Source organism: Benincasa hispida, chromosome 1, assembly GCF_009727055.1.
Source record: "Benincasa hispida cultivar B227 chromosome 1, ASM972705v1, whole genome shotgun sequence".
Taxonomy (NCBI): Eukaryota; Viridiplantae; Streptophyta; class Magnoliopsida; order Cucurbitales; family Cucurbitaceae; genus Benincasa; species Benincasa hispida.
In genome coordinates, this window is record NC_052349.1 from 8,755,075 (window position 1) to 8,771,226 (window position 16,152).

Consider the following 16,152-nt stretch of genomic DNA (forward strand, 5'->3'; position numbering starts at 1 on the left):
TGTTGTAAAGTACTACAAATGATTTGATCCTGATCATTCATGTGGAGACATGCGAACGAGGGTATACTATACAAAGAGTTTGTATAAGAATGGACCACAAAATGATTAGTCTCTTTATATAACGCTGTTAATAACAGAAACTTACATTTCACTAGGATGACCATAGGTGGCATGACCCGAATCCTGAGTAAGTTGTGATCTCCTGCTCATGAAGGCAGTCATTTGATTTGTATGGGTGAGAGTGACCAGATTGCCAACTCAATAAGCCTACCATTTTGGAGATTCATCTGATTGGAGAGCTGTGAACACAGCTACACGAGATGAAATTCATTTCTTCCCCAATGCAGGGGCAAGTAGATAAATTGCTCCCTTAAGGGCTGATTCCGGGGCTTGAACATAGTGGTCACACCTTCTCTTGGCCCAAGAGCGACTTGGTCATAGTTGGACTATGACTTATTGTTCATTAGAAGGATCAGTGATACTTAAGAAGTTAGATGTAACTACAGGGGCAAAATGGTAATTTTGACCCAGTTGTACTTACGAGCAATGAAGGGTCATTGCACTGTTGATTGATTATATCCAATGGACACAAAAATTTATCTATAGTGCGAAGAGTGCAGCTGTTAGTTTTTAGTGGAATGACCGACAGTTAACAAATGTTGTATAATTTAATTAAAGAGTTTAATTAATTATCCGAGTACCATTGGAGCTTCAATCTACAGGTCCATAAGGTCCCCTCTGTAGCTCAACAAGGATTTAATCGATAATTATTTTTGGATTAATTTGAAGTGTTCAAATTAATTAAGAGAATTAATTATATATGAGATATAATTAATTAAATTAATTATGTATTTGATACATTATAATAGGAGAGGAATTTAAATATGATTCAAATACGAATTATATGAATGAGATACATGTAATTGAATTTAATATAAATATGATTTATATTAAATACCATAAATAAGTTGAGAGGAATTAAAGATTTGAATATGATTCAAATATTAATTATATGAATGAGATTCATATAAGTGAATTTAATATAAATGCGATTTATATTAAATGTCATGTATTGTTGAGAGAAAATACATTTATAGGCTATATTGTATTTGATACAATTTATAACTATAGATTATAGGTTATATGGGATATAACATATAGTTTATATACATATAATAAGGTTGTTATTATATGTATAATTATTATTAATTTAATTTTATTAAATTAATATTAATTAATTAAAGAGATGGAGTTCCAACTTCCTCCCCATTTTCTCTATGTTGTGGGTTGTGTGAGAGAAGAATGAATTTGATTTATCTTCTTCCTAAAAACACTGAGAATTTTTTTTTTTAAAAAAAAAATGGCTCTGATACCAATTGAAGGAACTCTATGAGGAGAGAACCGTGAATGGGCGTAAGATCATCCCAATTTTCATTTTTCACTAAACATAAGTTTTACAGTTAACAAGAACAAGATGTGCATTTACATAAATTATAGCATGCAATATTAAAGGAAAACTTAGGGTTTCAAAAACCCTTAACTTTGAAGAACACTTTCTTTAAGAATCCCTCGAACAAGTCACGGACGGATCTCCTTCTCCAAACAGGACACCACTAAATGGAGCCTTCTGCCATTCTCAATCCCTAAGGAGAATACAAGAGGCACCGTTTAGTAGTGTCCCATTTAGAGAAGGAGATCCGTTCGTGACTTGTTCGAGGGATTCTTGAAGAAAGTGTTCTTCAAAGGTAAGGGTTTCTAAAACCTTAAGTTTTCTTTAGTATTGCATACTATAATTTATGTAAATACATATCTTGTTCTTGTTTAACTGTAAAACTTATATTCAATGAAAAATGAAAATTGGAACAATCTTACTTTTGCTCACGATTCTCTCCTCATAGAGTTCCTTCAGCTTCTATCATCGATAACGTGTTATTAATGGTAGCTTTTATCATCGATAACGTGCTATCTGTGTTAGCTTCTATCACCGATAATGTACTATCAGTGGTAGCTTCTATCAATGATAGCTAGTGACCACCTTATTGTCCATTTCCTTGTCCCTTCCAAGTATTCGTACGGTCCCTTTTCTTTTTTATAACTCTCAAGGGCACTTCCATAAAAACAACGAAAAACCAAACCAAACCCTTCTTCGTTTGATTTTGTAAACAAAGATTACAGTACACAAATACACAAATATTTCAATTTGTGCCCTTCATTTTGGGTCATCTATGCCATTTTTTCAAGTTTATTTATGATAGACTTACTCTTAAAGTCCTACAAAAAAATAATAAAAACTATTTGCTTGTTTGATATCGTTCGCATTTCTCATTTTTTGAGAAATAAAATTGTTTAATAACTATTTTCGTTTCTTATTTCAAACTTTTAAGATTTTTTTCTAAAAATGGTGTAAATCTGCGGACTAAAAAAATAGTTTCTTTCAAATTCATTTTCATTTTCTATTTATATTTAATGTTTCGTTATAATAATCAAACTCGATAATTGACTTCTTGGTGTTAAGTCACTTCTGAATTGGGTGTTTTCAAGATTTGGATATGAAACTCGGCCTCATAATTCTTGTAAAAAAAAAAGGAAGAGGCAAAAAATGGAAGCAAAAATCAGAGAAGGAAAAGAAAATTAAAAAAAAAAAAAAAGTGAAGAAGTAAAAATCGAATAAAGGAAAGAAAATAAAAAAAATTAAAAAGAAGAAACTAAAAATAATAAAAAATAATAAAGAAAGAAGAATGTGTGTAATAAGATAAAGGAGAACGAAACTGAAAATTAGAAAAAATTCAAAAATTAATGAATGCTTCCATATTTATAAATATTTTTTTAAAGGTGATATATTTTTTTTTAAAAAAAAAATCATATTTTACTCTTTATTAAAAGAAGGTTAATCCAGCTCACTTAGGCCTCTCTAGGCTAGGAGCTAGCCCTCAAATTCTCTCTCTTTATAGATATAGGTATTTTATTTTTAAATATTGGTGTGGGGCCAAAGATATTTTTGCATATATTCAAATTGAATGAGACAAGAGAATCTCATCAATTTGATTTAAAATCGATATATATATTTTTTGTTTTAATGTAATTAATTATAAAAATTGTTACTGTTGACATTTCAAAGTTGAAGCATCCATTAAATTAATTTTGTCTTTTGTAAAATATTTAAAACTAAATATGAAATTAAACAAAAATCTTTTCCTAATTAAACTTGATTAAAATTTTATCCTAATTAGGGTAGCTAGCATAATCGGGGCACATCTAGATGGGGCTTGGTGTATTCTACTATGTCTAATTTCATCCATAATAAGTAAGATGTCACAAATAATATTATAGGCTTTTCCAAAAAAAAAAAAAAATTATAGATATAGAAATTAAAAGTTTATATTTTTTATTAAAAAAATTCATTAATAACACTTTTGAAAATCTGTGTTTAATTCTTAGTTCCTATATTTTAAATTTATTATATTTTGGTCATTGACCTTTCAAACTGTAAATTTTAGTCCTATAAGTTTCATATTTGTTAAACTTTAGCCTCTAAACTTTTAAAATATCGATATTAGTTTAAGAACTTCAGAAAAAAATAACCATTATAGTTATTTTTCCATATTATATGATTGTTTTAATTTATTTAACTTCCACACGTTGTTGTGATTAAGGGTGAGTATCGGTTGGTCAAAGTCGATTTTATGACCGAACCACCATAAAACCGACTATAGTCGGTTTAGCAAATGGTCAAACTGACCTCGATTGTCTAGGAGTAAAAGTCGGTCAATTTGGTTGATTTTATTCTTTGAAAATTCTTTTGGAACTTTTCGATTTGTAATTGTCCCAAACCGACACTGACCCACCCTTCTCCTTCTCCAATCGACTGACTTTGATTCGATCGGTCGACTCAATTTTTTTGGTCTATCATGCTCATCCTTAGTTTAATAATTGACACATACTCCCTCTTAGTCACATATTCAATCCTCTATCTCCATAAATACTTACTAACAAGTGACTTATCTACTGTTAATGTGAAATCATTTTTTTTCTAAAGAATAAATGTGTTGAAAAGAAAACTAAGATAATTACCAAAATGAAACATATCTAAAAGGAATATAATAAAAAGTTAAAAGAAGAATTTGAGATTTTTAACTGAAAATATAAATACAACCAATGAACTTGCGACTTGTTTTTAAAAGAACTTATTCGAATATTTTGTACAAAAATGTTCAATGCAATCTTATAAATGATGTGTTGTTTTCCCTTCTCTATGCAATTTCAGCGAAAATCGCGAGAAATTTATGGTGCGTTTACTCATTATGAATGAAATTCGAAATAATGAAAATCGGTTTAATTTTTAAAAAGTGTCAAACTATTCATAGAAATAGTAAAAAGAAATATTAATAGATATAGATAGATTTCTATCCACGTCTATCATATTGCATCAAGTTTCTATCATTGATAGATACGAACATATTTTTATCCATTTTATCAAGGAAGATTAAATTATCTTTTTTTAAAAAAAAGTAATTTTTTATTCGTGTAAATGTATATATTTTTAGTTAATTTAAAATATAGCATATTATTTATTTAATTAGTTAGAAATATAGAAGGATATTAGGATTTAAACATTAAAAAAAAAAAAGAAAACTGTCTCAAAAGATTACATCATATATGTGATTTATTTTTTTTTGAAAAGGTATTGTAATTAAAATGTGAGGTGAAAGAATCGAACCTCAAATCACCTTTGCATGAGATTAATTCATTCCACAAAACGGAACCGAACGGAGCGCTTAATTACCGCCAGATCCCCTTCCCGCATTTACGTATTTTCTCATTGCCATGTTAATTCTCCCACTTTCCTAGCCTATCCCGTCCTTCTTCCTGGCAAGTTTTGAATGAATCATCATTCATATTCTTCATTCACCAATGCAATCGCAGTCCTTTCCCCTGCATACAGATCTCGCTTCCTTAACTGAATAACGATCATTACTCTCTTGATTCTTTTTTTCTAATAGAATTGCTGTTCAATTCATGATCCCTGCCGGGAACCATGTTGCATTCCGATATGGATATGGACTCATCGGACGCTCTCCGCTGCAAGCGTAACGACGGTGCTCGGTGGCGCTGCAAGGAGTTGGCCTCGCCTGGGAAATCTTACTGTGAGAGGCACTTGATCCAACTCATGAAGCAAAGTTTGAAAAAGGTGCGGAATTCTGGTGATAGAAGTTTCTATTCCGGGGGTAGTAGAGTTACGGAGGAGGAGGTGAGACCACGATTTGGATCGCAAGGGGAAGAGAGTCAGGATGAGCTAAAGCGGAATGGAAATATGGTGAGGAAGCAGAAAATGCACCTCTCTAATTGTGATAGAGAGAACATTCCTTTAAAGGAGGTTACAATCGCTATAGATTCAGGAAAATCTGAATTCACGGCTTCCAAATTGAGTAACGGCAAGGATAGGGCGGATTCTGCGAAAAGGCATGGCACGTCTGCGAAGCGAAAGAGAATTCATGTTGTAACGAATGGAAAATCGGCCGAGACGGTAAATTCAGAGCTCGATACTTATTTATCCGCTCGTTTTAAACGTCGCTTCCATAAATTGTTTCTAAAGAATGTTCTACTCCTTGTATGAAAGTTGAATGTAAGGTGTTGTTCTATTCAGTTGTGTGATGAAAAATGCTGCTCCGTAGTATGGTGATTAGTGAATGAATTTTTAGTCTTCAATCAGAGTTCAACTACTATAAGTTGTGAAAGGCTGTTGCTGGTTTGTTTTAAAATGGACGTTCACGTGCAGGATTTGCCAAATAAAAAGAACGGTGGGAGTTTGATGTGTCATCAGTGTCTGCGGAGTGATACAAGTGGGGTTATCTTTTGTTCAAATTGCCAAAGAAAACGGTTCTGCTATAAGTGTATTGAACGATGGTAAGAACACTGATTAATTTTAGCTCGTGTCTTCTGCAGTTAGATGGGTCAAATCAAACATAATTGTAGGGTTGCTTGCTTTTAGTTTCAGCCATTTTTGGTTGTCAAGGAAAAATTCTTGAAAATGGTTTTTTCTGAAACAGGTACCCTGATAAAACAAGGGAGGATGTTGAGAATGCATGTCCATGTTGCCGTGGTCACTGTAATTGCAAGGCTTGCTTAAGAGAGTTTGTTGAGGTAACAGTTTCTTTTACCTTGTACCCTCGTTTTCCAGTAACTTGAAGTTGGGTAGTCGTTGATGCACAATTACCCAATTTTTGTGGTTGTTTTATCCTAGTATATCGTTTTGTATTGACAGTTTGCTCCTAAAGAATTGGATGCAAGTGTAAAAGTAGAGCGATTAAAATTCTTGCTACACAAGGTTCTGCCTATTCTCAGGCATATTCAAAGGGAACAGAGTTATGAACTAGAGGTTGAAGGCAATATACAGGGTATATTGCTTTAAACAATCTGGTTTTGAGAAAATAAACTTCATTTCTGGACTTTGTTACTAAATAACCAATCTACATCTTTGTGGGTTTCAGGTGCTCAATTGAAAGAAGTGGATGTAAAAAGAATCAAACTGGTTCAATCAGAGCGCATGTATTGGTATATTTTCAAACTTATTGTTGTTAATATTACAATATTGCCGCAACCACTTGAATCTAGATATTGTCTGGGGGCGGGGGCGAGGGAGGGGGGTGTATTGAGGGGGTCCTTAAATTCAATACAGCCCAGAAGGCATAAGTTCTGTTACCTATTAATTAACATAATTCATTACATTTCTACTTACGAACTTGAAACCTGAAGACCCCTTGGATTTGACCTAGTTGTAATGTAATAAGATCAAAACCTCTATAGCCAAACTCGTTGTGTTGGGTGATGTTCAATACAGCCCAGAAGGCATAAGTGTCCAACTGAATTGACAGATGAGCAGTGGAGTCTCAACTGTATTAAAGGATTATGAACATCAAGAGGATCATTTTCAAGGATGACGTTAATGATTATGAACAGTCTTAATAGTTTTGTTGTAATCAATTGTACTGAAAAGCTTGATGTAATTTTGAGACCTTGTCATTTTACAATCTCATTTACACTGGTGTGTTGATTCTTGTCAACCCCATTTCTCATCGCTTTTAAAGGAACTTTTATCCAAAAGAAAAAAGATGGAAAAAAAAGAGGGCATATAAAGATTTGTTTTTGTGGTGAAATATTTTATTTATTGTACCTGTAGAGTTGTTGTTTACGTTTAAATAATTCTTATGAACACATCTTACATGTGAGCCCTGTTTTAGGTTTACTTTGTTCTCTATCTCCCAAACACATACACACATAAATGTATGCGGATACATGTTAGCATTTCTAATATTTATAAGTATTTGTTTAAGTTGTCTTTATTATCGTTATTCTTTTTCTTCATGTTGTAATGGGTCTTTCTCCTCTGTATTTGTGTACAACAGCATATTCTTATTCTCTCGAAATTAAGAATATGCAGTTTTTCAAAATGCATCCATACATACTGGAAAATGCATACTTTCTTTCTCTCCCTCAGAAAAACATGTTTTTATTTGACAGCGACAATTGCAACACTTCGATCTTCAATTTTTACAGAAGCTGCTTCAACCCAAACTGTTCTTACGATCTCTGTCTTAGCTGCTGTAAAGAGTTGAGGGAAAGTTTCCATTCTGAAGGTAGAGAAACAAATATTTATTGCAAAGTTTTTAGAAATAAATTTTCTAGTCAACGACATCATAAGTGCATCAATGTGATGGCAGGAAGAGAGTGTCGGACATCCACATCTAAGACTTCTGTAGGTGGCATGTCATCTAGTTCCCAGGTTTGGAGTGCGAATCCTGATGGTAGCATACCATGTCCTCCAAAAGAACATGGGGGTTGTGGGATTGCAAGTTTGGAGTTGAGACGTTCCCTTAAAGCTGATTGGGCTACAAAGTTAATTGAAGGAGCAGAGGGGCTTACAAGTGATTACACAGTACCTGATACTTGTTCTTCTGAAGGCTGTTCATCATGCTGTCTTAATAGTAATGAAGTCAGACAAGCAGCTTTCAGGGAAAATAGTCACGACAACTTCTTATACTCCCCAAATGCTGAAGATATAGTGGATGGCGATGTTAACCATTTTCGAAGCCACTGGATGAAAGGTGAACCTGTTATTGTCAGAAATGTTCTTGACAAAACATCCGGTCTTAGTTGGGAACCTATGGTTATGTGGAGAGCTTTTAGACAAACAGGTGCGAATGTGAAGTTCAAAGAGGAGACATGCAGTGTGAAAGCCATTGATTGCTTGGATTGGTGTGAGGTTAGTTATCAAATTGCATTCAAGTTATAATGGTAAAGGAAGTGTGTATAATTTTATTATATCCTTCTAAGTTCTAGTAGTAGTAGTACATGTTGTTTACATATCATTATTTGTAGGTAGAGATAAATATCCACCAGTTTTTTGTGGGTTACTTAGAAGGCCGTATGCACAGAAATGGATGGCCAGAAATGTTGAAGCTAAAGGATTGGCCTTCATCAACTTCATTTGAGGAGCGTTTGCCTAGGCATTGTGCCGAATTTATTGCAGGACTTCCTTTCAGCGAATATACCCACCCAAAATATGGTCTTCTGAATCTTGCTACCAAACTTCCTGAAGGCTCACTGAAGCCCGATATGGGACCCAAAACTTATATTGCATATGGATTTCAGGAGGAGCTGAGCAGAGGTGACTCTGTAACAAAGCTTCACTGTGATATGTCTGATGCGGTAATTTTTTAGTCATTCCATTCCAGCCATATCTTTTTTCCACCTTCATATAGATATTTTTTCCGCTTATTTTGTTGATAAGCCACATACACACACGCATAAAAATAAAAGGGAAACAAACTCATTTTTTGCATAACTAGTGGTGTAGGTGGATTTATGAATACCTTAGCTTCTTTTTTTTTTCTTTTCCCCATCTTGTACCCTTTCATGAAATTAATTAAATAAATATTAAGTAAATGGGCGATCAGGAGTAGGAACACAGATTTTTAGTTTATCAAAGTGCTTGGAAAAAGCGTGGGGGAGAAATCCTTTAAAATTGTTCTTCCTTTTGAACTTTTCTTTAGATATACAGTATATTATAATCTGAAAATTTTCTGATATGTAATTAATCGATGGGTGATTGTTGATTAATAAATGCATAAACATGAGATATTTAGCAAACATCTCATTATTTATGAGCCTGCCAGTCAGATTTTAAATTTGAAGAATCTGGTTTTGTATATTCTTTGCCTGCATGAGAAAATATCATACTGCATCTCCAAGTATATCATTCTCTGCTGATAGTGTTTTTTTATTGCATCTAATGTTTTTGCTCAGCATTGCTTACCGTTACAATAACTTTGGTAAAGGTAAATGTACTGACTCATACAAGTAAAGTTAATATTAAGACCTGGCAACGTGCTTTCATTGAAAAGAGGCAAAAACGTTTTGCTGCTGAAGATCGTTCTGAACTATATGGTGGAATAAAAAGTACATCTGATGATACAATAAGGGATTCTGAAAGTAAACAAAATCAAGTTGCAGGTCAGAAGTCGTGCTTGATGGGTTTAGATGCAACTTTTAGAAAAGGAGTTACAAAACCTGTCAAATGTGCAAATGCAGATCCATCTATGACTGAAAAACCAATAGGAGAATCAAAGTCGCAGAGCAGAGAACAATTTGACGAACATGAATATAACTCTTCCAATTTAACGGATGTTACTATCAGAAATTTATCTGTAGATATGTGTAGTACTGGTTCTTCGGCTGATATCTCTTGTCCAAATGGACCTAAGACTGCTCAGAAAGTAGTTATTGAATGTTCCCCCAGTCAGCACTGTGGTCAATCTTCTAATGATACTGGTAAAATTCATCATGAAACTTATGATTCAGAAAAAGCCTCAATGTGTAATGAAGTTAATGATCTAGGATCAAAAGATTCAATTATGAATGGGGCAGATGGTCATTTAGTAGATGATGAAAAAATGGAGGTTGCTACTGGTGGAGCTGTTTGGGACATTTTCCGTAGGCAGGATGTTCCCAAGATAGTCGGGTACTTAGAAAAGCACCAGAAGGAATTTCGTCATATAAAGTGCAAACCTGTAAATTCTGTAAGTACTTGCTTTGCTTAGTGTTAGCTTCATTAAGATGCTCTGTTCAGGAGATTTATTGCATTCATTTTGTGCTTTCTACAGCTTGTTCATCCAATTCATGATCAGACCATTTTCTTTAATGCAAAACACAAGAAGCAGCTGAAGAAGGAGTTTGGTAACTTTTCTTTCCTTATCCCACTGTTCTACCTATATGTATAGTTATTTTAATTTCTAGATTTATATGTAGGTGTTGAACCCTGGACATTTGAACAATTCATTGGTGAGGCAGTTTTCATTCCAGCAGGATGCCCTCATCAAGTTCGAAATAGACAGGTATTGACTAGCTAGCTACCTTCTATTTAGATTTTTGTCAACATTTTTGTAGTGCTATAATTTTGCTTGATAGTTGATTGAACTGAATGAAAAAGACAATTGAAAATGTTGGAATGATGAGGGGAGATTGGAGTTGTCTGGATATGCTGCTTTTATAAAAATAACTTTAGAATTTTGGGTCCTTCGTTTAGACAAGCCAGTTATGTATTTGACTTAATCTCATATTTTGCTCTCCTTTAATTGTTTTTTTTTTTTTCAAGTTTTGTTTAATTCTACATGTTTCGAATTTCCAATCAGTCGTGCATAAAAGTAGCTCTGGACTTTGTATCCCCGGAGAATGTGGAAGAATGCTTTCGGTTAACAGAGGAGTTCCGTTCCCTCCCAAAACCACATAGAGCTAAGGAAGATAAATTGGAGGTACCTTTATTTTTCACTACTTAATTTTCCGGTTTTCATAAGTTGGTTGTATCTTTATTTGAAGGAGCTTTGCATTTGAACTTGCCATTTATTTGAGTGTACTCCAATTAAGAATTTAAGAAATCACATTCAAATTGATTCTTCTTTGTTTATCAGTCAAGGATCTTGAGTTCTGTTTGAGATAGTTTTGTTGTTATATGAACTAGAATTATTTTATATTCCAGGTGTTCGGTATATGTAGCCACTCCTAGTTGTTAGGTATCTTTGACTATCTGTAGATATTTCCTAGTTGTTTGTCTTCTGTTTGAACTAAAAAAATTGTGTAAAAGGTAAAGATTCTCTTACTTAGATGGTTTACTATCACTAGAGTAGAATGAAAACCTCAGGACTTGGATGGGCCTTCGATGAAGTCATGGTAAAATTGTCCTAAATATGCTTGGAATTGGAAGGGCTGGAAGTAACAGCCAGAGTTTTCTTCACCAGTCTTTTGATGCCCCAATTCATTCATTGGGAAAAAAACTCGAAATAATCATTTATAAGTTCATTAAAAAACTTGCGTAGTTGTCAAAAATCCCATCGGAAGAAACTCAAAAGGTAATCCAGGATTGGGTGAGATGGGTGAGATGGGTGAGCAATAATTAACCTGTATACGGTAGTCCACCATGAGTCAAGGATGTAAACATCGTATAGAGTTTGGACTCTGGATTCTCAGTTAGATCACACGACAGGAGCCATATGAAGATTGATCGCTAGTGCCACCTACTTTGTGATGTTTTGAAAGAAGCATGCATTTTGAGGGAATGGTTTGTTGGGATAGTGTATCCGCAGGACCGCAACTTTACCCCAACCTTGGGTGAAATTCTATTTCAAAATTGTTCCCTATTGTAATTGGACAAACCATAATAATAATAATAATAATAATATTTTTTGACAACCCATAAATGCACTAAGTAAGATTGATATGGCATAGTTCACCTTCATCAGTTTGGAGGTTGAAATGATGATGAAGGAAATAAGATACCATGTATGAATAACTAATAGAATGTTTTAAAAGGCTATTTAGACTTACGCCTCGAGGCCTAGTAGCCTTGAGACTTACACCTCCATTTAACCTTAAAGAGGCCATAAAAAGAGGCTTACACCAGACTTACGCATAGAGCCTAGTAGCCTTGAACTTACACCTCCATTTAACCTTAAAGAGGCCATAAAAGAGGCCATAAATAAGAGGCTTACACCAGACTTACGCATCGAGGCCTAGTAGCCTTGAGACTTACACCTCCATTTAACCTTAAAGAGGCCATAAAAGAGGCTTACACCTCTGTCAAATTGCATTGCGCCTAAAAGTTTCTACAACTCATGTGATTAGGAATAATATTAATTTGCCTCATCAAGAGTCAGTATGGTTCTTTGTGAAACCAAATATTATCATGATGAAAAATGAGATGGTGGAAAGGAGGGGATGTATCGTATGTAGGTTGAATTTGAGATGTAAAGAAAAATGTCTGATCCACAAATAATTCTTATTTTGGCATCTAATTAATTTATGGTCACTTTTTTGCTCCTTTAGCTATTTGCATTTTCTCCATTGGCAGGTTAAAAAGATGACACTTTATGCTGCAAGTTCTGCTATTAGAGAGATCAGAGAACTGCTGTTAAAGCTTGACTGAGGTTTGTTTCATTCCTGATGATGTATGGGATTTTGATTCTTGAAATTGCGGTTCACTGTGATGATTTTTAAGTTTTAAACATCTCATCTTACCGATTCATTGCCTAGCTCTTTCTGATTCTGGTGAATCATTCCATTGGGATACACGGAAGTAGTCTACGGAATTACCTGTTTACCTTTTGCTTCTTTTTGTGATTTATAGTTCGTGAGTGTGCTTAAATTTTTATTATTCTGGCTTTTTTTTTTTTTTTTTTTTTTTCTGTTTTCTCAGTTCTTTTAGTATCTATACCAAACCCCATCATATTGTGACATGTGTCTGTTTATTAGAGTTGCTTCTTCCTTTATACGTGGCCTCTGCTTTATTTTAGGGATGCTGAAATCAATACATCATAATCTTCTTCTCTGTTCTTGATATTTCATTATAATCCTGATTATGTGGATCTTTGGGTGTCTGGTTCAATCATGGCCAAAAAGCCAACTAATGTCATGGTCTTGGAATAAATTGCAGAAATCCTTCCAGTTTCTTTTTGAGTAACACGGGAAAAATAGACGCTTCAATCCTCCCAGATACGAGCCACACGCTCAGTTGGCAAAATTACCTGCAGTGTTGGTAGCCCGTCATAATGTTTATATGTGGAAAGGTGAGGATATCTATGGAGCAACTTTGAAGTCGGCTCTCTCTTATTCAAGAAGTTGTGGAAGGCTGAAAATAGAAAGCTAATATTTTAGCTAATGAATAAACTGGCAAAAATTCCCTTCTTTATTAGACAGCAGAAGAAATGTGGATGCTGATAAAGAGCTTTCTCGAACTTTAGAACACCGGATCATTTGAAGTAGAATGGAGGCTTCATGATTAATGGCCATGGAATACTGTAGAAGCTTACTACAGTTTTTTTCATTGCCGTGGTAACAACTTGATCTTTGTGTGAACTGTGAATGAAAATGTTCAAATGTCGATGCAAAAGGAAAATTTTCTCTATGCCTTAGGAGACCTAGATGCGATTTGGTAGAGATCTCGGTTGTCAAGCCTCTACCTAAACATCAGAGAAGTATTGGCTGAAGTTAGCAGGGAATAGTCGGAAAAAATTAATGTCGGGGACTTCCTCAGCTTCGGCATCCCCTCTTAGATTTGAGTAGAGGGACCATTCTTCAAGGTTCTTGTAACTATGGATAATCCAGCTTAGTTTCTTGAACCTCTTGTCAAAAAGGTACTCAAAAACTGCCATTGAAAAGGGAAATTGTAGTATGGATATTGCAAGAAAACCAACTACTCCAAGGAAATATGTTGAGAAATCCATGGCAAACCAACCAATTCGGAGACCAGCTAGGGTCCTTAAGATTGAAAGAAAAAGCACATCGATTAGCACATTCTCCCGCAGAAGATATAGTAAGATAGAGCACAAGCAACTTGTTCAATAAAGGGTTGATCGGTTTACAACAAAAACTCATTGGACAAACTGCTTCTTTATTCCGATCTTCTCAGCAAGTTTCAACTACCACAACTAATGATCATACTGCCTCATTGTGTAGGAAGGTAAACTTCTCGACGCTCTTAAAAATAATATCGAAGACAAAATTTATGAATAGGCTCTAGAGTGTCAGGTCATATGATGTGTTATTTTTGACTTATTAAAGAACGGTCAAATTATGAATATGGCCCCAATGGTTTTCGAAGTTTCAATTTGGTTGTTATGATTTTAAAAGTTTCTAGTTGGTTTCTATGATTTGGGCCAAGTTTCAGTTTGTTCTCTATGGGTTTCAAAGTTCCAATTTAGTTACTATTGATAAGTCGTACCTCACAAATGTCCTATATCTATATTGGCTGTCATATTTAAATATGTGACATATTTTTTTACTTTTCGTACTGATAGTTGACAGTATTAGAATTCAGGGCTTAGTAAAAAGGTTTTTGAGGGTTAAAAATGGTTAAATGGTTAAGAGATTGCTTTGTGAAACCTAACAAAACTATAAGAACTAAATTGAAAATTGGAAAATCATATGGACCAAATTGAATCTAAGTTCATTGAGCCTAAATTGAAATTTTAAACTAAGCCCAAACCACAAATTCCAAATTTATAATTTAACCTTCAAAAACTTATTCCAAGATTAAGATTGTACAGATAGCCTATTGCTCCTTACCGTAAGTGGTTGGGGTAGGATCTATTTCTCTATTTAACGATTTAATTCTTGATGTTATTTTGTTTCTTCCTAAATTAAACTGTAATTCATAATCCATTATCAAGTTTACTGAAATGAAGAAGTACGTTGTTGAGTTTTACTCGCATGCCTTTGAATTTCAGGTTTTGAGTTCGAGGCGAGGGTAGTAGAAGGTTGGCAGTGTTAAGGAGTGCTCAAACCGCTACATTCTTAAACTAAGAATTCTACAAGGTTAAGAAATGACGAACCTGTTGGCTTCTCTATCCTTATTATTATTAATCATAGAGGAATCATGTTTCCACATAATGATTTTGGTCATCCAAATTTTTTATACTTGAAAAAACTTCAACCTTAATTATTCAATAAAGGCCTTTATTTCTCTTAATCATAATGCAAATTATTACCAACTGTGTAGGTGTGTCCCATCATCATATCCTCCTTTTGAATGTAAAACCTCCTATCCCTTGTCTATGTTACAAGTGATACTCGAGAGCTTCTAGGATAAAAAAAACGTTATTGGATTCAGATAGTTTGTGTCTATCTCATTCTTGCGCTGTTAGGCTGTTTATATGTATTTCTACTACTAAATAATGTGTGCTCATTTCATGGGGAGTGTCGAATAGAGAAGTGTCATCATAGATAGGGATACAATGAAGGTTTAAGATGTATAGTTTACTACTTTGCATTTTAAATAGTTCACAATTTTTGTTTTCACTAGTAATTTGATTGTTCTGGTGCGTTGTTAATACTAATGACGTCAAACATCTTACATGAATTAAATTATTTTATGCTTTTTGCAGCATAACTTAAATTGATAGTGGCGTGGAAGAACTTGAAGAGGAATCCATCTTGTTTACTCGACACACGGATCATGGATGCAAAGTGATCGGACCGTGTTCTAACACCATTTTTGTTCAACGTCATTGGACAATGTAAAGGTTTGATAGAAAATTTTGGTGGCTTCTCTTCTAAAATTGCATCTTAAAACATGCAGAATGGGTTAAATTTTGCTTCTCATAGGATAGTTTCTGCATACGGTGAAGCAAGCAATTGTTGGTAGTCCTCTACATTTTACTACGACATCTAGACTTTAGTATATAGGCCTGTTTTGATGATGGGGAAAAACTCATCTCCCAATGAAATAAGATGCAATACTTCTAGGTGAAATGGAAATAAAATGATTATCAAACGAAATTTATGCTAAGTTATGGTTTTTATGTAACACAGCTCTGGTTCTTAAAATTATTTGATCAATCATCACTTTCATACTATCTTTACTTTTCACTTTATTTTTTGTCCAATGCGTTGTCTAGCAGGGGCCTTTTTGGTGATGACACTGTTTTTTCCAGCACAAAAATCAAAACTTTTCATTCATATTTCCTAAAAAGTTCATAAAATGAAAACCAAAGAATACTGGCATGATTTGTTAAAAAGTTTATAAAATGAAAATCAAACAATAATAATAATAAATCTTATTTATGAAAAGACGAGAACCTAAGTTTTCAAAATTTTTGTAGAGAG

General features: G+C 33.9%; 1 protein-coding gene across 3 annotated transcripts; it reads left to right on the top strand.

Moving 5' to 3' along the window:
- Positions 1-4,790: 4,790 nt before the first annotated feature.
- On the top strand, positions 4,791-15,876 carry LOC120083001 (lysine-specific demethylase JMJ25). 3 transcript variants are annotated; one of them, XM_039038473.1, is made up of 16 exons: positions 4,791-5,524; positions 5,777-5,904; positions 6,048-6,141; positions 6,263-6,395; positions 6,489-6,552; positions 7,519-8,260; positions 8,377-8,706; positions 9,336-9,510; positions 9,589-10,076; positions 10,161-10,233; positions 10,306-10,391; positions 10,689-10,808; positions 12,401-12,476; positions 12,983-14,008; positions 14,775-14,862; positions 15,432-15,876. In XM_039038473.1, the coding sequence occupies exons 1-13, from the start codon at positions 5,036-5,038 to the stop codon at positions 12,473-12,475; spliced, it is 2,997 nt and encodes a 998-aa protein (XP_038894401.1). In that variant the 5' UTR covers positions 4,791-5,035; the 3' UTR covers position 12,476; positions 12,983-14,008; positions 14,775-14,862; positions 15,432-15,876. The 3 variants fall into 3 exon arrangements, with proteins under 3 accessions (XP_038894401.1, XP_038894411.1, XP_038894391.1); XM_039038483.1 differs by having other exon boundaries at positions 7,519-7,634; positions 7,719-8,260; positions 9,336-10,076; XM_039038463.1 differs by having other exon boundaries at positions 9,336-10,076.
- The last annotated feature ends 276 nt before the right edge of the window (positions 15,877-16,152 follow it).